We start from the raw sequence: 21788 nt of genomic DNA, 5'->3' as shown, positions 1-21788 counted from the left end.
GACCATCACCTGATCACAGCAGAGCCTTGCCTAATGGCTGACAGCTGTGGGATCTCCTGACTCAGCTGACCTTGCATTGCTCAGAGAAGAGTTTCAAAGAGCTCTACCTCTCCCACCAGCAAGTAGTAGAGGAATATTTCCTCCAGCCCTGGGGAATTGGTTTAAATTGCAAGTTTACTTAAATGAGCCTAACAGGAGTGAAATCCAAATCCTGCAAATTGGCCTGGTCCAGGTTATTAAGCTGCAGGTGAGATGACCGTCTAGTACATATGGGAGCAGCATGCTGGCCCCTCCTATGATTGGCAGTGTGGCTTAGGGGAGCCCAGAAAGAGAACTGGCTGAGTCCTGAAACTCACCTTGTAGGAGTAAAGTCCCCTCTTCTTGAAAAGTGGTTATGGAACCTGAAAGAAATCAAGGCCCACCCAAAGCCAGAAAACCTTTAGTCTAATAGACTAAAAAGGTTTCTGGCAGCAACTGACCAAACAATGCCACTTCAGCCCTTTGGTTATCACTTCTCCACTCCCCATAGCTCCTCACGGTGGACAGGTTTGGATACCCTTGCTAGCAAACCCAGTTGGGCAAGGAAGAAAGGTTAGGATCTGTGGGATGAAGCTGTCAGAACCCACTATGTATAGCTGGTAGGAAGTTGAAACCTGTCAGGGGGCCCTGCCTCTCCTTTTGGGCACAGAACTTCCCTGAGGACCTGTTTTCCATGTCAGCCTTGTTTCTGTCTTTCTTCCAACAGTCCCAGGTCCAGGGTGAGGAATTCTTCTCCACTTATTTTCTATTCGATACTTGCTTCAGGGGACTTCCCCTGCTTCATGTTGAGTCCACTTAGCCCCATAGGGCAACAACACTTTGGCCCTTCCCTGATGTCACAAATCTACTGCTGCCCCTGGACCAAGGCCACACAGGGAAAATCAGAACCATAGATGACTTCTGCAGGAATGACCAGCAACCCTAGAGAGGGGCCTGGCCTAGTGCAGTAATGGCCATTTTCGGTGATAATAGAAAATAGGGTGGAAGGTGACTTAGTCTTAGTCAGGCTCTGCTTCTCCTTAGAGGTACTCTGAATAGGTTCCAGGTTGGCATTATCAGATAGGAGAAGGAAGTGAGCCTGGGCTGTAGAAAGAAGCACATTATCCCTGTCCCCATCTCCCCTAAACCTCACTGGCTGTCAAGTAAGTTGGGCTGTGCACTGGGTTGGGACCATGAAATAGGTCAACACAGGGCTATAAGGCTATTGACTAAGGCTACACTACCTGGGCAAGACTTAGGCTCTTTGGAGGGCTCTCAGTGGAGTCAAGACAGGACCAGCAAAGTAGGGTGGGGGGCTGTCCTTACTGACACTTCCACAGAAAACGAGCTCACTCTTAGCTCCCTCAGAGCCATGCCGCACAAAGAAACTTATGGCTCCACTGCACATGCTCCTTTTGGGAACTCACATGAAGTCAAGAGGTCTGTAGATTTTAACCTAGAGATGTGTGATCTTAGTTGTGATTTTCATGTCTCATTATTACAGCATAGCTCTCCTTCCCTGCACAGCACCTGGGTCAGAGAAGCAAATAAGTGTCTAATCTTTCTATCTTCCTCTCTCTCTGACATGACCCTGAAGATGAAGAGAAGTACAATATGATGTTAGGTTGACAGTCCTTCACTCTCTAGAGCTCTCTGGCAACATGAGCTACTTGGGCAACCTTGAAGCAGAAACACAAGAGTCACTTTCATTATCCTTTCCCATTGATGCCTAATCAATCAGGATTAAAGAAAAAATTGATCCTCAGTCTGAAATACCAGGTATTCATGTGTAAAGTGGATGCTCAGCTCAGAGCTAACTTTCAGAGGCTGCACCTCTGGTCTGGACTGAGCCAGCCTTCTCTCTCATCTTTCTAGCTCCTCTCTGATCCAGCCCACTCCACATGGCCAGACATCAATCCACTCTTTCTACAGAGAAAGCTTCTCAAACACAAATCTACTACCCCTCTGTGTTCCCAATCTAAAATCCTTAAGGAGCCATGCAACCTAGACGGTGCGTATCTCTTCTCAGGCCTTCTGTCCCCTGATTGGACTTTATTCCCATTCCATGGCCTTGACTTATGCTATTTCTCTCTGCAGCTCTCCCCACTGCCTCTGCCTTCAATCCTACATTTGCCTGGTGATCTTCCATTCCAATTCTTCAGATTTTGGTTGAAAGATCGTTTCTTTAGGGGACATCTTCCTGACATCATACCTCCCTCCCAAACTAGGAAGGTCCCCTAGTTACATACTTCATGGCACCATGACCTACATTTTCCCTGCCTAGTGATCCCTGGGGGCCCAGACATTTCTACCCTGTACCCTTAGCCTAGGAGGCTCTGCACCCTGCTGTACCTGGTACCATTATACTTATTTTGCATCTTCCACTCAAACAAGTCCTCACTGACACCTTCTCCAATTCTCCAGAGTAGGAATTACCTACTCTCTCTTTCCAGGGTGTCTCTAGGCTTTTATTTAGGCCTATTTGGTACCAATGGAAGCTTTCAGCTCCATCACACAACTAAACTGTTGGGCTGCTCCAGCAGACCTTGTCACCTTTAACTATGATGGGAGGAAACCCAAAACACATTTGATGAACTGATCAATAGAGATTCTCTGAAATTTCCTCTAACACAAAACATACCTGGCCATGGATATTATTTTCTAACTTCCTACTACACAGTTTCAACTGACACTTGGGAAAAATATCTAGTGTTTTTTTCCTTTTTGACATTTTCAGCCAAGTGTTCCTATGTGATATGATGCCTAGGACTAAGTGCCAACTATTTATGTGGGCAGAAGGAAAGAATGACTTGATGGGAGGAGATAAAAAGAGAAATAAAAAGAAAGACCAATACAGTGTAATTAAGATTTTTTTTCTTAATCTTGTGGGAAAATACCACCATACTAGTGGTAATGACACTGAGAGCCCCCTGGGGCTGAGAGACAAGCTGCAAAGGTGTACAGTGTTAGCTCCATAGACTAGGCTCTGGGACAGAGTCTGAAACAGTCTGTATTAAATACTGACCCATATCATGTGCTACTGGTGAGGAGGAAGACAGCGTGCTTTTCCCAAAGGGTGATGATCTCCCCAAATGATGACTCTTCTCAGGAGGCAGGAGTGCTTTCCCAGAATAACCTTTTTGCTCTTTATTCAGCTGCTGCAGCAGATACTCATTAGTTACCACCAGGGATCTGAGACACGGGGGGAAAGATAGTTGTGAAGTCATAAAAGCAAAGTAGATGTCATTCAGACCTGAAACGTTTGCTAAAGATAAATGTAAAATGAAGTAATACCTTTAACAGTTTCTTTATTACAGTCCTGTTTGATTATGTTCCAGTCCTGTTTGATTATGAATATGACTGTAGCAATAACACAGTTCACATTTTACATAGTGACTGTTCTATTCTTTCCAAAGCACTTTTCATGATAAATAAGTAGAAGCACCAGGAGACTGGCCCCTGACCAGGCCTGCAATTTCTATTCCTATTCCCAGATCTTAATTTCTACTTCTTCTAATCTATACTGCCTCAGCAATTAAACTAATGGTGCTAATAATTGTATTCTTGGACTCTGCATTACCACGTAATGTTAGAAGCTATCAGAGACTTCCCCTCCCTGCCAAAAAAGATGTATGCACAATGCTATTCACTGCAGCACTATTTGTAACAGCAAGATACCATCAGCCTAAATGTCTATCAGAGGATTAATTATCGTGGAGTCCTATGTATGTATAAAAAGGAGTGAGAACTTACTCTAAACATCACTGTGAAATGATTTCTAAGATAAAATGTTAAAGCAACATTATGCCTCTTTTTATATAATAGAGGGAATACAAATACACACCCATGCCTGCAATGGAAGGCTAGTGGGAGGGAAGGAAAGGATAGAGGAGACAGGTAAGGAAGCTAAATTTGTTTGAATTTATCTGATTTCATAGATCTGACTTTGGGACCATGTAAGTTTAACATAACTGTACTCAGGATTAAATCAAAATAATAAAAATATTCCCTATAAATCAAAAACAAAATGAAACAAACTGAACCTATATATTGAAGTGATGGTTTAACAAAACAGAGAAGAATTAATTCAAGTTACTCTAAAATATAGCCATTAATACATCACTAAAGAGATAAACCTTAATGTTCTCAAAGTGTAGTCCCCAGGCCAGAAGCAACAGCATCACCTGAAAACTTACTAGAAATGCAAATTCTCAGTTCCCAGCCCAGATCTGCAGAATCAGAAACTCTGGGGGTAAGACCCAGCACTCTGTAGTTCAACAAGTTTTCAGGTGATTCTGTACACACCCAAGTGTGATAAACATGAATTTATGCTATTCAGTATACTCTTGTATGGGCTACCCTTATACTATACCCTTATAGTATAGGGGTATGTATGGTGTGTATACCTATACCCCTATGTAGTGGTGGGTCAGATGGTAAAGAATCTGCTTGCAACGTGGAAGACCCAGGTTCAATCTGTGGGTAGGTTGGGAAGATCCCCTGGAGAAGAGAATAGCTCCCCACTCCAGTATTCTTGCCTGGAGAATTCCATGGACAGAGGAGCCTGATGGGCTACAGTCCACGAGGTCGAAACGAGTCGGACATGACCGAGCCACTAACACACACACACACACATTTTTGTATATGTTTGCAATAATTAGAAAAAAAGTTTTTAAAAAAGTCAGCCAGAATGGATCTGGGTCGAATGCTCCTTATATTAAGCCGTTCCAAGAAAAATTAGGAAGTGAAGTTAGGGACTGAAGGCTTGGGGAATAGAGTTCTTCTATTTAAGCTTCACTGATGGTCCTAGCAAAGGTGTTTGGCAAATCAAAATTTCAAGGGCTTGTCTAAATATACCAATAGTCTTGAGGCCTCTTCTGATTTGTCTAGCCTATAGCCTGGGGAAACTGTTCTTTGAAGAGCCTCATGTTATTGAATTCCTCTGAAAAGAACACATACATTGGATTCTTTCCCTATCACTCTGAGTGTGCTTGACCTCTCTTCTATGACCAAAAGTAGGTAGACATTTTTCAGAAGAGCAAGGTGGCTGATTTTAGGGGTACATTGTGACTGAGGAAAGTTAGCTGACCCAAACAAGGGTCCTGTTGGATCCAGTGAGAAACTACTTATTATTGAGGTGCTGTAACCCACCAGTGCCAGCAAAGATATTTAGTCCCTGGTGTGTTCTGGAAAGCAGTATTCTGACCCCTGAGCTAACTGGCCTGGATATAGGTTGTTTACATACAGAACATAATTAATTTGAAAAGTATATAGATATTAACTTGCCAAGTAAAACAAAGGAGATAAAGGAAAGTAAATATCTGCTTCCAGAAGCCAGCTAGATGGATCCAATCCTACCTCTGACTTTCATGGAGAAGAGTCACGGTCTCCTCTAGCTTTTTCAGCTGGGCAAGCTCCTGGTTCAGGCAAGACACCTGCATGTTCAGCTGTTGGTTTTTGCGCAGAAGATCATCTACAAAGGTTACAGTATATGGGGGTGAGAGGATTCCAAGTGGCTAGTGTTTGAGAAGAGCTTGAGTGAATGGGTGGGCATCTTGAAGAATTGGAGGCCCCACTGCACCCACCTCCACACTCCATTCACCATTCCTTCTCTTGAAGACAGCAGATATAGTGACAAGAATATACAGTTTAGCAGAAGACATATCTGAGTTAAAATTCAACCACTTGATCTTGCACATGTTAGTTCATTTTTGTGAATTTCACAATCCTGTCCCGCAGCACTGTTATGAGGAGTCAGTGAGACACCTGCAGTCATAGGCATAGGCAGTCAACAAATATTAGGTCTCCCTGTATTCTGCATTTTAATTCATGCATGTATGTCCCTCACTCTGTATGGAATATGTGAAAACACCTAGAACTGTGTTGGGTGCAAGATAATAGCTCAATGAGCACTTACAGAAACTGAATTTGTGGCCAAAGCATTCATATTTAGCTTTCCAAATATGTTACCAAGGCTTGAAATAATAAAGTAGTGAAAGCACAAGTATTCTGGATCTTAAGCAAGTCAGTCTTCTAGAACAGTAGTTAAACTTTAATATGCTTACAAATCGCCTGGGGAATCTTACTAAAAAACAGATTCTGATTCAGTAGGTCTGCTGCTAAGTCACTTCAGTCATGTCTGACTCTGTGCAACCCCATAGACGGCAGCCCACCAGGCTCCCCCATCCCTGGGATTCTCCAGGCAAGAATACTGGAGTGGGTTGCCATTTCCTTCTCCAATGCATGAAAGTAAAAAGTCAAAGTGAAGTCGCTCTGTCGTGTTCAACTCTTAGCAACCCCATGAACTGCAACCTACCAGGCTCCTCCGTCCATGGGATTTTCCAGGCAAGAGTACTGGAGTGGGGTGCCATTGCCTTCTCCATCAGTAGGTCTGAGGTGAGGCCAAGTATTCTATATATGTAACAAATCCCCAGGTGATGCTAATGTTGCTGATCTCTGGTTCACACTTTGAGTAGCAAGGTTCTGGAAGGTAGAAATCAGGGCTGCAACAGCCGTATTTATCACCAGTAATCCAAAGAGAGTACTGGGCCTCATAGCTGGTTGAAAATAAGTATCTAGTGAATAAACACCTATATATTTTCAGTATAGGTAAGTGGAAACTGATGTCTTGATTATTCAGGCTTATAAATATTAGATAGACGAGATTCAACTCTGGAAATTCAATGCTGATTTCCAAATCAAATTTCTCATACAAATATCCAAATACCCATAATGTTTGTTTCAGTGTGCTGAACTAGAAGTTTAAAGTCAAGGGTAGACTTTTATCTATCTAAACTATACTAAGAATAAAGTAGAACAAATCACAAATTCAATAGGATTATTACTTTTCACTTGTCATAATGAAGAAAAATATTCAATACCCAGTGTTGGCAAGGGTGAAATGAAAAGGCATTCAAATATATATTTGCTGCTGATGTGCGTATAAACTGAAACTACCTTTTTAGGAATGATTTGGTAATGTGTAACAAAAACCTCAAAAATGTCCACATCCTTGGATCCACTAATTCTACTTCAAGGAATGTCTCCTAGGAAAACTGGTCAAAAATGTATACAACAATTTATACACACAGATATTAATAGCTGAATTATTTATCACAGCATAAATATTAGGTCTCTCAGCTCCATCAGAAGAGAAGATGATCTTAGAGAAGCATTTTCACTCTAGGGTCTTCTACTTCAAGTCTTTGAATGTTTGGAAATTCTTTGCATTATTTATAATATAAATAATGACAGCTTTATTTATAATAACTAACATTAAAAACAACTATATAGAGGACTAAATAGATAAATATGGTATAGTCATGTGATATTAGAGGAAATGCCTATGCTATTAAATTAATAACATTAGATTGTAGAAATCAGATTGCTGAGGGTCAATAGTAGGGGAACCTAAATGCACCAGGGTTGAACTTTTTAGAGAAGAGTTCTGTATTTTGATTGGATGGAATTAAGTGAGTATACATTTTGAGAAACTCATCAAACTTAGAATGTGTGCATTTTTTTGTATGTAAATTCGTTTTGAAAAATCAAAACACAAATTTCAGTTCTGAATTTAAAATATATGTATAGGGATATAGGTGAAAGAAAATATACCCAAAACACTAATGGTAGTTATTTCTGGGTAGTGCGATTTTATTTTCCTTATATTTTTCAAACTTTCTGTAAGGAACATGATCTTCTGCTATAATCAGAAAAAAAAAACAAGTATCATTCTCAAAAAATAATGTCAATAATAATATTTGTAAATGCTTTACACTGATAAAAGAGTAAACTCTCTTACTCTGGTAACTCAAGTCACCTGCATTACAACTCTGAGGCAAAATGATTGTTTCCATTTAGGAAGCCATGTGAGCTCTGGATGATGAAGCTTATTAAATGGGTCATCTATAAACAAAATGTTGTCTTGAAATGCACCATACATTGCTTTCCTGAACTTACCGTAAGTGTGGGATGGGTGCCCACTGACAATCGAAGTGGTAGCACCTTCCTCCAAACGCTGGACTTTTTCTGACAAAATGAGGTTTTCCTCCAGCACTCTGACTAGTTTTTGCTTCAAACCTTCCTTTAGATTAGAAAACAAAATACAAACACATTAAGAATCTGAAATTCTGGAAAGTGTTTTTAGAAGATTGAAAGAATCTTTGCTCTTTTTAGTGATAAACTGAATGGAGGTCAGCCTCTCTCTTTCTCACTAGAATTTTAATTCATTGGTAAACATAGTGCAAGTGCAGCAAAGAAACTTACTACATGCATTTTACCACATGTGAAATATCCGCTACTATTAGGAAACAAGTGGTTGTTTTGACAAGTGGCCAGCATTATGAATCACCTATTTAAAGTTTCTAGAAAATAAACTTGATGTCTGAAAATCCTCTAATGTTAAGAAAAGGTTAGGGGGGGAGTCTAAGAAAATGAATCCCTTCTTTCCCTCCCAGCACCAGAACCCTAACGCTCTAGGAGTGGTCCCTGGTTTAGGGCTCTCATCAGAACGGAGGAACGACAATTCCAGAGACATTCAACTTCCCTCATCTGAATCAAATCATAACCCTCAAGAACACAATCCTAAATGTTTTTACTCTAGGGCTTTTTTTTTTTCTTTTCCATTTCAAGCCTTTCCTTAGAATTTTTGGATTAGGGAGTCAACCCTGAAGAACCTCCAAGCTGTCCCTGCAAGTTTTGTGTTCCTAATTTGCACAGACTGACTTTCCTATATTTCAGTTCATAAGCATCTAGGTATTCAGGTGATGATGATCTTTATGGCACAGAGCTGTTCTAGCCTTGCTGCCTTGTCCTTTTCTAGTAAAGGAAGAGTAGGAAAAGAAGATGAGAGCAGCATACCATGTCATTAGGAACCAGCTGCCCTGTCTCCTTCAATTCCATCTCCCTCCTGTGGAAGGCTTTTGATGTATCTTCCGGATGTGAGCGACACCACTGCTGAGAAGGAGCAGGGACTACCAAGGTCAGAAGCAGATCTCGGGCAGGACCTGCCAAAAATTCAGGTTGGGCACACGGGCCAGTCTTAAAAGCTAAAGCAGAGAATTCCTAGTCAATAACTACCAGCTCTGTTGGATAAATAGGGTAATCTAATGTCTCCTTTTTACAAGAATTTAGTAAGTAACTGTAAGAGATGTTTCATGATGGAGATAAAAAAAGCTATATCCCACATCTATGGAGAACAACAGCAGACTCTCATGAGTGCATGCTCCGTGCTATTCTCTAATCACTGATGAATGGCTCCTGGGGATAATTTCCTACAAAACAAGAGCAAAGGATCAATGTGGGAAGGAAAGTAACTGAGATAAGACTTTTTCTTCTGTATGTTGCTTTAGATATTAAAAAACAACAAAAAAAAGCTAAGCCTAAACAACTTTAAAGGCATATCTGACTCTTTTATGACCCCATGGACAGCCCGCAAGGCTCTTCTGTCCATGGAGTTCTCCAGGCAAGAATACTGGAGTGGGTTACCATGTCTTTCTCCAGAGGATCCTCCTGACCCAGGGATCAAACCCGGGTCTCCTGCATTGCAAGAGGATTCTTTACTTCCTGAGCCAACAGGGAAGCCCTTAAAGTTTCTAGTTTTTACTTAAACTCTTACCACTACTATTAAACAACAAATAGACACATGGGGACAATATTTGCAAAACTGTTTTTCCCCAAGTTCCTAAAAGCAAAGTCCTGAAAAAGAGTCCAGGTCATTTAGTCATTAGAGTTTTACAAATTATAACATTTCCATAGTCATCTCAGACCTCTGATGATCAGACTCAGTTTCTATTGTATTTATTATTGGCATTCTCCCCAAGGATCATAAAATTCTTTTGTAATCATTAACATGACCATGCTTTATTTTATATATAATCACTTAAAGACTACCAAAAAAAAAAAGTTACAGGAAAACAAGACAACTGGTACAGGAGGGAAGAGTGCTTATGAAAACAGAGAACGGAATTCCCTGGCGGTAGAGCAGTTAGGACTTGGTATTTTCACTGCCGTGGCACTGATTGACCAGGTTCAATCCCTGGTCAGGGAAGTAAGAGCCTGCATAGAGCTGGCAAGCTGCACAGTGCAACCAAAAAAAGGAAAAACAGGGAAGATGATTATAAGAAAAATGCAGATTTGTCTATCACTGTGTGGCTGACAAATTTTGGTAAGTGCTCATGAGAACAATTTCCCCTGCAAGTAAAGGGGGCTGAGTGGCTTTTATCAGAATGTAGAGCAGAAACAGCAGAAGCAAGGCTGAGCCCTTCTCTGGGAACTGAGAATGAATTCACTTTACCGAGAAACTTCTTGTTCAGGAGGAGGGAGCCGGAGCCATTCCAGTGCTTATCCACAAGCTCTAGGAGCTGTCTGAGGACAGTGGCCACATGGGAGGTTCTGGCAGAGACTGGGGGACTGTGGTTTCCTGGCAAACCATGCAAACTGCCCAGGTCACTAGAGAGAGGCTCAAGAAAAAAAAACAAACACCCAACCATTTGTCATTCTTACACAATAAGAGAAGTAAAAACCCAGACATTTAAAGGGTTAACATTAAGCAAAAGAGAAAGCTGACTTCATCTTTCAGTTCGGATTTAATAGAATATTACTTATGTCTAAGACAAATACAATAATATATACAAGGATAATTTCAAAGCAAACAGTATCTTCTATCATATTTTCTATAGAGATTTTCAGAAGAGTACAAAAAATGTTTTAACACCCATGTCTATGGCTTAACATTATGTTATGAATATGGAAAGATTAAACTGAAGAACATTTTTTAAGGTATTATATTATCATAAAATAACATGGGGAGTAATTTAATAAAAGTTATAACTCATAAGCTTATATTTAGTAATTAATATATAATAAACATAACTGTCCTATAACATTTTAAGTGTTATGTTAAATGCTATTGTTGGACCCAGTACTAAAGATACTTTTTATTCAGTAAAAATCTTATGTATATAGATGCCTAGGTAGAGCTCTCTCTCCAGTGAAACTTCCAATTGTTTTTAATTCATTCAGATATGATGTATATGTCTATATATTTAGTCATGTCTGAATGAATTAAAAGACAATTGGGGACTTCCCTGGTGGTCCAGTGGTTAAGAATCCACCTGCCAATGCAGGAGACACAGGTTCAATCACTGGTCCAGGAAGATCCCACATGCCACAGGGCAACTAAGCCCACACACCACAACTACTGAGCCAGCGTGCCCTAGAGCCTGTGCTCTGCAACAAGAGAAGCCACTGCAATGAGAAGCCCAAACACTACAACTAGAGAAAGTTCATGAGCAGTACCAAAGACACAGAGCAGCCAGTAAATAAATTAAAATTTTCAAAAATTAAAAAAAAATTGTGAATTTTACTGGACAGATAAATCTTGTCGGTGAGTTCTCAAGGGACTTCAAGAAAGCTGTTACATATTAAAAACAGCCAAATTATTTCTCAATCTTTGACTCTTTTGATATTAAAAATATATAAATGATTAATTAGCTAATGCTGTCATATCTGACAACCATGAAACAGAACACCAGACAGTGATATTTATGACTTGAGTCACACATGTGGCCTATGATTAATAAGGAAAAGCATTATAAATGGGATAAACATTTATTAAACAGATCTGTACTGAACACTGATCATGTGCATTGAGAGTTGTATATAAGGTCTGTGAACATATGAACTAAAAGATGAAGTCCTTAAGAAACTAATCTGATTAGGAAGGAAAGTCATAGAAAGACTGGTTACACTACTCTTGTGGAAAATGGATATTGAAATGTCCATTTCAAAATCCAATCAAAATATCATTGGTTTTTCATGTATTGGTAATACTGTGTGTACATCATGAAGCAACTTAGAAACACACATATGCCTTATGTATTTTCTTTCACTTTTCATAATGTGAGAGTGGGGGATAATTTTTTTATGAACTTTGGAATAAATCTGTTACTTTTAATTTTCAGCAAATTATGCCTTATGATTTTTTTAAATTTAATTTTTATAATTTGTGATTCTAAAGTCAGTTGGTTAAAAACAAATTTTCTAATCAAGAATTCATATTTAATTTTGTGTTTTTTTATATGGGATTATTTTTTAAACAACTTTTAAATGCTCTTCTGATTTATACCTTTCTAGAAACTAAACAGTGTATTTCTTTTATAGTTATATTCAAGCAGCTCTTTTATAACTTTTCATATAAACAAATACAGTATCTAACAGGAAAAAAGAAATGGGAACTTTTAAGACAGTCCAGAAGAGTGCATTGAGATTTTAATTACTGTTTTAACAATATAACATGAAATAGAGGTGAGAAAATTTCCTAGAACATATCTTATTAATATAGCACCTAAATATCCTAAATGTTGCTATGGCTTTACCCTAAATACATTAACACTAGTGCTCTTTTCTAGAACAATAGGCATCAGTGACTGAAGATGGAAAACAAAAAAGGACCAAAAAGTCAAAAAAAGTATTACAAGACTGCCCCCTTTGGTACACAAAAATTATAACCAATTCCAAAGTTTTGAAAACTGAATAGAAAGTATTTAAAAGCTACAAAAAGCCAACCAACCAACCAACAACAAAATCCCTTTATAAGCCCATGTCGATGTGCAAAAAGATTTCCAGCAAGTGAAACAAAAGTGACTAGAAATAGTTGTTTTTGACCAAATAACCTGCTTTCTCACAAGGCAGTAAGTCATTAAATGACAAATGATTCGTATGAATAAGACTATGGGTTCAAGGGAAGGGAATGTCCTGAGAGCTATAGTTCCTTTAACTAATGAGAAGAAGGTTTCATGATGGAATTAAAACCTGGAGAAAAATTAATATTCAGAGAGATGAGAGGAGAGAAGATGGCATTCTCCATGGAGGGATGTATACAAAGGCAGTGACAAAACTTAGTTAATGAGTAAGAACAACACTAACTATCGTACTACAATTTTATAAAATGAATTAAATAATATGTGTGGGAATGTTTTTTGATTTGTTGTTTATTCTCTGAGCCAACTTTCAGCTAAAAATCCTTTGGATTATTTAATTCATCATCTTAATCTAATTCATTCTGGGGAAAAACTAGAATAATTTTAGTTTCTGGACAGGAAAGCAATGCTTTCAGAAGAAAGGTCCCTAGCAAGTTAGTCATTTGTAGCCAAAGCAAATGTGTAAACATGGTAAGATTATAAACAACAATGAAACAGAGATCATTCTTCAACCAACCCTGAGCCCCTGGCAACTTGTGTATTCTTTCCTATCGTAAACTCTGTCCACTTATTATCAAAGTACTTCTCCCCATGTTTATGCTCTGGAAGTAGATTAGGGACCATTCTTCCTGTGACCGAAATGCAGCAGAAGGGGACTGACTTTCCCAAAGGCAAAAGAATCACAGCCTTTGGCCTGGCAGTATTACCCACTGACCTCTGAAAATCCCTTTGAATTTCTATCACTCTTGATCAAAACTACCATCACAAAAACAGAACCCCATTCTAATCTTGGATCTGATGTGTTTTTGTACAAGCACAAACAAGCCAACACTTGCCTCACTGCCTGTAGCATCTCTGAAACCATGTTTTGTATTCAGGGTGGCAAGGATATTTTCTTTCCGTCTGAATCCTCTTCTTGATGGGCTTAATGACCTCTTGGTCAAATTCTCTCTGTTTTCTGATGTCCCAGTAGGCAACAGCAGTGTCCTAAGAGAGTCTCCCAGGATGGAGTTGTTTGGGAAAGAACCATGTGCTTGCGTTAAATCACTGAGGCTCGTGGCTAATTGTTGCTCTACATTCACCACCAGAGCAGGGTCACTGTTGAAATGGGTTGCGGCATACAGATCTGTGAAGGAAACAGGCCAGGAGATGAACCTGCTCTTCAACTCTCTCAAGTCTCCCTTCCTTCCTTAACCTGTCTGAAGTCCAAGGGTCACAATGGCCTCTCCCTAGTATATACTCTCAACTGTCTGGATTCTCCCTCCCCATCCACCTGACAAAGCCCCAAATCTGGTTAAATACTCTGTGCACATACTCCAAACCCACAGCAGAGCAGTGGGAAGTGACTGGAGAAGAATATGCATCTCTTTCGACCATCTTCACTTTAAATTCATAACCATTATCTTAACTGGGCCCAGCTATTTTAATACATTACCCTAATCAATTTACTCTCCTATTCTTTGAGATCACTATTTCACATCTCTTCTCAAACTTCCAACAGGGTCATTTCCACCATGTTCTCTTTGATCCCATCCCCCTTCCAGCTACATTTCCACATCTTCGCTCCCATTCACTGCAAAACTCCTTGAAGGTGTTGTATATATTCGGTAATTCTATTGCTTCTCCTTTGATTCTTTAATTCACCTCAACAAGGCTTTTACTAATCACGCATCTCCTGAAGCTGCTCACTACATGGATTCGATCCCTGGGTTAGGAAGATCTCCTAGAGAAGGAAATGACAACCTACTCCAGTATTCTTGCCTGTGAAATCCCATGAACAGAGGAATCTGGCTGGGGCTACAGTCCATGGGGTCGCAAGAGTCAGACACGACTTAGTGACCAAACCATCACCACCAATGCATTGCCAAATACCATGATCATTTCTCAGTCCCAGAAATGTTAAATGCATCTATTAAAAACATCTGACACTGTATTTATCACTCTCTCCTTCCTGAAACACATTTTTCATGTGGCTTCCTGGTTACCACTCCCTCTTTGGCTTTTTTTCTTTTCTCTTACTTAGTGGCTGCCACTTTCTTGCTCTCCATGATGGTTTCTCTTCATCAGCAAGATTTCTAATTGTTGGAGGACTCAAGTTAGTCCTCAGATATCTTTTATATCTATATTTACCCCCTTGGGGAGATTATATCCAGTCTGTTTTAATGCCAACCACACACTTTTAATTCCCAGCCCCACCTTCTTCCAGACTAATTTATCTAATTATCAAATTGGCATCTCTGAGAAGTTCTAATAGGCACCTCAAACTCAACATGTCTAAGACCAACTCTTGGTATCTATCCTAAAACCTGTTCCTCATACTCTTTTCCATCTGAGTAAATGGTAACTCCATCCTTCCATTTATTCAGACTTGAAACCTGAGAGTTATACTTGACTTGCTTTCTCTCATACTTCATCCTCAACCCAGCAGCAAATCATGGAGTGTTATCTTTGGAACATATTCAGAATCTATTTCTCACCACCTATACTGCTTTCTCTCTAGTTAAAGTTACCATCATCTCTTATCCAGATTCTGATCTACTTTTAGAATTTTATAAACTTCTATCCTTGCCCCCCATTGTGTATTCTCAACTAAGTAGCAAGAGTAATTTTTAAGTTAGATGTCACTTCTCTGCTACAAACTCTCCAACAGCTCCTGATCTGACCCAGAATAAATGTCTGATTATCTGACTTTATCTATACACCTCATCTACCTCACTCTACTGTAGCAGCCCTGTTTCCTCACTGTTCTTTGAACATGCCAAGCACGTTCCAGTTTCAGGAACTTTGCACTTACTATTTCTACTGTCTAAAATTTCTCCCCCCACAAGTTATCGACATGACTCACATGCATTTTATTTAAGTCTGTACTCTTACTTCTCATTTGAGAAGCTTTCCCTGACCATTCTATCTAAAGCTTTGCTACTGCTGCTGCTAAGTCGCTTCAGTCGTGTCTGACTCTGTGCGACCCCAGAAACGGCAGCCCACAAGGCTCCCCTGTCCCTGGGATTCTCTAGGCAAGAACACTGGAGTGGGTTGCCATTTCCTTCTCCTGTGCCTGAAAGGGAAAAGTGGAAGTGAAGTCGTTCAGTCATGTCTGACTCTTAGTGACCCCATGGACTGCAGCCTACCAGGCTCCTCTGTCCATGGGATTTTCCAGGCAAGAGTACTGGAGTAGGGTGCCCTTGCCTTCTCCAATCTAAAGCTTTACTTCCTTCATATACTCTCTAATAAGTGCTACATGCATGTGTGCATGCTAAGTTGCTTCAGTCGTGTCAGACTCTTTATGACCTTATGGACTATAGCCCACCAAGCTCCTCTGTCCATGGGATTCTCCAGGTAAGAATACTGGAGTGGGTTGCCATGCCCTCCTCCAGGGAATCTTCCTGACCCAGGGATCAAACTCACGTCTCTTATGTCTTCTACATTGGCAGGCGGGTTCTTTACTGCTGGAGTCATCTGGGGAAGCCATTCTCTAATACACTTATGTTATTTTTCTTCACAACACTTATCATAAGCTGACTTCTATATTTATAATTTATTTATCATCTGTCTTACCTCTTTAGAATAGAATTTCCATGAAAGTAGAGACCTTTTTTTATTAATGCAAAAATACACATGGAATTTCACTTTTGTTTGCTATGTTATCTACAGAGCTAGAACAGCATCTGGCATATAGTAGGTATTTAATACATTTTGTTGAATAAATACATAACTAAAGAGTGGTCTCCCAACACTTTCCTAAAACTAGCTTTTTCTGAAAAAGTAACTCTCAATAGAAGTGATTGAGACCAGAGAAGACTAAATGTTACTAGAAATATATCCCAGGATGCTATTTAACTGAAATAACATATAGTTATCAAGTTTGCATTTATATGAATTTTCTCTAATATATCTATCATGTTAAACTCATACCCTGTAGATTTCTCGAGGCTCTGACTACTGGTCATGATATATTTATTTACTTTTGGCTGCACCGTGCAGCTTGCAGGATATTTTAGTTCCCTGGCCAGGAACTGAGCCCACACCCTCAGCAGCGAAAGCGCAGAATCCTAACCATTGGACTGACAAGGAATTCCCCAATGTAAGAAATATTTATTCCAAAAGATCCAGTTAAACTTCAATCTTCACATCTATTAAAGAAAAGAGGCCTACAAACTTATAGGAAGCTATTACCTGAACTAAGCTTCAAAAGCCTTCCGGTGCTGGAGTCAGGGTTTGACAGAGAAGTCAGTAAGTCTCCACAGGAATGGGATGTAGTGGCTTTCATGTTATTTGAAGGCTTTGTGCTATATTCTCTGTAGTTCTTGTTTCTCTGAGGCCTTTTACCAATACTTCCGTGAAGGGACAGATTTTGAGAATAATGACTATCATAATTTTCTAGACCAACATCTGAAGGTAACTGATAGGGATGAATCTGGCTAGAATCACCCACATCCAGGCGTTTACCCAATGAGGCATCATGGGTAAGCTGATAAGTATCAGGTTTTGGTATCAAGTCCTTTTCTGGAGAAGAACCTGAAGACTTGTTGTCCAAAAAAGATATTCGGTACCCTTCTTTAGCCATCTTCTCTGGGGATCGAACTGTCATCTGATGAGGTGAGTAGCGTCTGATTTCTAACCGTCACCAAGGGGGCGGGAAAAAGACAATGAGAATTTTTAGGGTAGCCTTGTTCACTAGATAAACTCTTGTCTACCAAAAAAAACAAAAACAAAAAAACAGTTCTCAGGAAGAGATGGTTTATAATTTTTATAAGTGGTAGCATAAAATTATGGAGGGATTCCTACATGGAAGAACAACAAAACATGCTGGACATTGTGTAAACAGTAAAGACTATAACATTCTGAAGATAAATTTTACGTTAACCTAATTCCCTAGGAATTCCCTTTGAAAACTAGTGTCAGAGATTTCTATATTTACACTTCCACTATTTTGGTGCACCCCCACATGACAAAAGTTGTGGTCTTATGTATTCAGTCTATGGACAACAATTGGTAGGTCTCTGATTTCACAGACTCCTCACAATAAAGCTAAACCCATTCCCACTCCAAATCTCCACCCAGAGGATATAGGTTCACACACTGGGAACCACTATCATAAGCCAATTAAATGACAGGAAATTCAAAACCTATGAAAACCCCTAAACCAATTCCAAAACATTTCTCTCAGTCAGCTGTATCAGAATCTCTGAAAAGCCTCAGAGTGGGGCAACTAAAGCATCAGACAAAGAGAGAGGTCTCTGTGTTCTTTGGGGTTTTCAGATATTCATATGTTTGAAGGCCTTCCTGAGTTAGTCACATTAACTCAGAACAGTGGAACTTTCTATCTCTATAGAATCTTTAAGAATATCAATGTTTTTACTAAGCACCAGTCCATACAGTGGAAGAAATGTTAAAGAACAATATTCTTATGTAAGGAAAAGAATCTAAGAACAAGTAATGAGATTAGATAAATCAGACTATCCCTCCTGTTGAAGATATCTAAAAAGTGGGATGGGGCAGCGGGTGGACGCCGTGCACAGAGACAGAGCGGCGTGGGGACCGCGGGCGGAGCAGGTGACCCACTGAGTTCTTCATTATGTCTGATGGAGACTATGATTACCTCATCAAGTTTTTAGCTCTGGGAGACTCGGGAGTAGGGAAGACCAGTGTGCTTTATCAGTACACAGATGGTAAATTTAACTCCAAATTCATCACAACAGTCGGCATTGATTTCAGGGAAAAGAGAGTGGTGTACAGAGCCAATGGGCCAGATGGAGCTGTTGGCAGAGGTCAGAGAATCCACCTGCAGTTATGGGACACAGCTGGACAAGAGAGGTTTCGTAGCTTGACAACTGCCTTCTTCAGAGATGCTATGGGGTTTCTTCTGCTTTTTGATCTGACAAATGAGCAGAGTTTTCTCAATGTCAGAAACTGGATAAGTCAGCTACAAATGCATGCATATTGTGAAAACCCAGATATAGTGTTATGTGGGAATAAGAGTGATCTGGAAGACCAAAGAGTAGTAAAAGAGGAAGAAGCCAGAGGACTTGCAGAGAAATACGGAGTCCCCTACTTTGAAACTAGTGCTGCCAATGGGACAAACATAAACCAGGCTATTGAGATGCTCCTGGACCTGATAATGAAGCGAATGGAACGGTGTGTGGACAAGTCCTGGATTCTCGAAGGCGTGGTGCATTCCAACGGTCACACCTCTGCAGATCAGCTGAATGAAGAAAAGGAGAAGGGGTCATGTGGCTGTTGAGGGGGCTTAGTGAGCTGAACAGCCATTCGAGGGGCCCATGTCTGTGACCTTCCGTATGGTGAAACATGACTCAGAGAGAGGCAAACAGGCCTTGCATGCAAACTGCTTCTCACCATCCCAATTAGACCTATCAGTAAAACATCCCGTTTTAAAATTACTTTGCTGCAGCTTTGTAAATATTCTTTAAGATTCAGCCTGAGAGTTAGGCAAAATATCTCACATATCCAAAAGTGCCTTATAAAACATTAGCCGCATGGCAGTAGATCGTTCAAGGATTCAGGATTTTGTAGCCACAGAACAGCGCATTTATTATGTATAATGACTGAAGATACCATCCCTGCTTTACCATACATAGGCCCAGAGTCTCACCTTTAAGATCTTAGATGTAATATCCGTTTTTAACGCAAATTTAAGACACTTCTTGCACCACAGGGGACTTTCTAAAATGTCATCTAAACAATTTAAATATTAAATAAGAATATACACAAATGAAAAAAAAAAAGTGGGATGATATATATATCCTTAAAAGCATTAAAGAGCTAACAAGCTAGTGAGGAATTTCTAGGCCAAAATCTAGAAAACAGCAAGAACTCTTAGAGATGAGTCTAGCACTTAAAGTCACTTTTTCTCTAAGGAGATTTAGGATAAAAGGTATAAAATCCTAGTCCAGGATCCATCCAAGGTAAAGAGTATGAGAAACCACCTTCTCACCACCCACCCAACATTAAGATGGGAACCTAAGCAGGATACAATTTTCAGAATAAAGGTAAACTGGAGATAAACTAGCCCTTGTACACTGGTAATCTAGGTTTGTATTATCTGGGTGGTCCAGGGAACCTCAAGTTTTGAGCATGGATTAAGATGATCCCAGATTGATAGTCCCCTAGCCAACTGGTAAAAGCAAATGAAAGTCTGATCTGGAAAAGATATCTTCATGTAAGACTTTAAACCATTCCTACAAATAGTTTTTAAAATATAATATACACAGCTTTGGTACATATACAAAATGGAGTATTACTCAGCCATTAAAAAGAATACATTTGAATCAGTTCTAATGAGGTGGATGAAACTGGAGCCTATTATACAGAGTGAAGTAAGCCAGAAAGAAAAACACCAATACAGTATACTAACGCATATATATGGAATTTAGAAAGATGGTAACAATAACCCTGTATACGAGACAACAAAAGAGACACTGATGTATAGAACTGTCTTTTGGACTCTGTGGGAGAGGGAGAGGGTGGGATGATTTGGGAGAATGGCATTGAAATATGTATAATATCATATATGAAATGAGTCGCCAGTCCAGGTTGGATGCACAATACTGGATGCTTGGGGCTGGTGCACTGGGACGACCCAGAGGGATGGTATGGGGAGGGAGGAGGGAGGAGGGTTCAGGATGGGGAACACATGTATACCTGTGACGGATTCATTTTGATATATGGCAAAACCAATACAATATTGTAAAGTTAAATAAAATAAAATTTGAAAAAAAATAAATAAATAAAACCAACTACCTTGAAAAAAATAAAATATAATATCCAGCAAGTAGCCAAAGGAAACAAAAAAGGAAATAAGACAAGCGAGAATGAGTAGGAAAAAACAGACAACACAGGCACACAAAAATTGGAATTAATAGATGCAGCCTATACAATGGCTATTTTTACTATGTTTAAAGATATAAAACATCTGGGAAATTTCTGCTTATTAAAAAGTGGCCCAGCAGATTTGAAAAAGAACCAAATCAAATTTGTAAAACTGAAAATAAAACTAGTGAAATTAAGAATTCAGCAAACAAGCTTAACAGCAGATTAGACACAGCTGAAAAGAATGAATTTAAAGTATGGGTCAGAAGGAATTATCCAGAATGTAGATCAAACAAAAAAGATGAATTATATGAAGAATAAGAGGCAAAGAGGACAATGTAAAAGTCTCAGACATATATTTACTTAATCAAGAGTTATAGAGGGACAAGATAGAAAAAATTGGACACATTATTTTTGAAGCATTCTGCAGAAATAATGAGACAGAATGTACCAATTCAAGTGCAATAAATACCAAACAAGATAAATAAAAAGAAATTCACACATCATAGTGAAATCACAAAAACATCAAACACAATTTGAAAATCTTAAAAGCAGCCAGAAGAAAAAAACATTATCCTTGCAGGAGTGACAAATTTCTAGCTAACTTCTTAAAAGCAGCCATAAAAGACAGACTACAGTGGAATACCTTCAATATTTTGAAAGAAATAACTGCCAACATAGAAATTTATACCCTAATAATAAAAATTAATAGCAATGTCTAACCTAAAAAAAAAAAAAAAAGAAATTTATACCCAACAAAAATACCCTTTAAGAATGATAGTGAGATAGGGGCATTTTCAGACAATCAAAAACTGAAAGAATTCATTACCAGTAGACATACACTAAAGAAAATTCTAAAAGATGTACTATGAACTACAGGAAAATTATCTCAGAACGGAAGTCTAGGATTAAAAAAAGAAGAAGAAATAAGGAGCAAAACAAAGTAGTAAATATATAGATAAGCTTAAATAAACATTGACTTTATAAAAATAGTATCTAGTGAGTTTTTAAAAATATAATTAAAATCCATAATAACTATACATTAATTAGAAGGGATTAAAAGGAGTAAAGTACTTTGAATTTTCCAAGAGAAGTGTTAAGGTGTTGATTAATTTTGAAGTTGAACAAGTTAAGGACTCATATTATAATTTGGGGCATAATAATATCAAAAGTACAGAAAGAGTGTATAACTTATAAATTAGCCGAAAGAAAAAATTGGTGATTAAAAACATAATAAATCCA

At 39.0% G+C, this 21788-nt stretch overlaps 1 protein-coding gene across 25 annotated transcripts in view; it reads right to left on the bottom strand.

Annotated features, from left to right (window-relative positions):
* LRRC36 (leucine rich repeat containing 36) overlaps nucleotides 1-21788 on the bottom strand; it is a 91625-nt gene that overhangs the window by 27504 nt on the left and 42333 nt on the right. For 13 of the 25 annotated variants that reach the window (XR_009730811.1, XM_061387507.1, XM_061387512.1 and 10 more), the window contains 8 exons: nucleotides 18832-18921; nucleotides 16893-17333; nucleotides 13556-13845; nucleotides 10313-10478; nucleotides 8878-9065; nucleotides 7978-8101; nucleotides 5377-5491; nucleotides 3044-3210 (listed from right to left, as the gene is read on the bottom strand). Coding sequence is in view for 22 of the 25 variants with exons in the window: in XM_061387507.1 (XP_061243491.1) it covers nucleotides 3044-3210; nucleotides 5377-5491; nucleotides 7978-8101; nucleotides 8878-9065; nucleotides 10313-10478; nucleotides 13556-13845; nucleotides 16893-17333; nucleotides 18832-18921 (1581 nt within the window). In the remaining 3 variants the exon portion in view is untranslated. Of the gene's footprint in view, nucleotides 1-356; nucleotides 402-2870; nucleotides 3211-5376; nucleotides 5492-7977; nucleotides 8102-8877; nucleotides 9066-10312; nucleotides 10479-13555; nucleotides 13846-16892; nucleotides 17334-18831; nucleotides 18922-21788 lie in introns of those variants that run through there. The other 12 variants (XM_061387517.1, XM_061387498.1, XM_061387497.1 and 9 more) reach the window with 6 other exon arrangements.

The sequence above is a fragment of the Bos javanicus genome, chromosome 18 (assembly GCF_032452875.1).
Source record: "Bos javanicus breed banteng chromosome 18, ARS-OSU_banteng_1.0, whole genome shotgun sequence".
In the NCBI taxonomy this organism is placed as follows: Eukaryota; Metazoa; Chordata; class Mammalia; order Artiodactyla; family Bovidae; genus Bos; species Bos javanicus.
The sequence above is the reverse complement of the archived record's forward strand: the minus strand, read 5'-3'. Positions and strand labels throughout refer to the sequence as shown.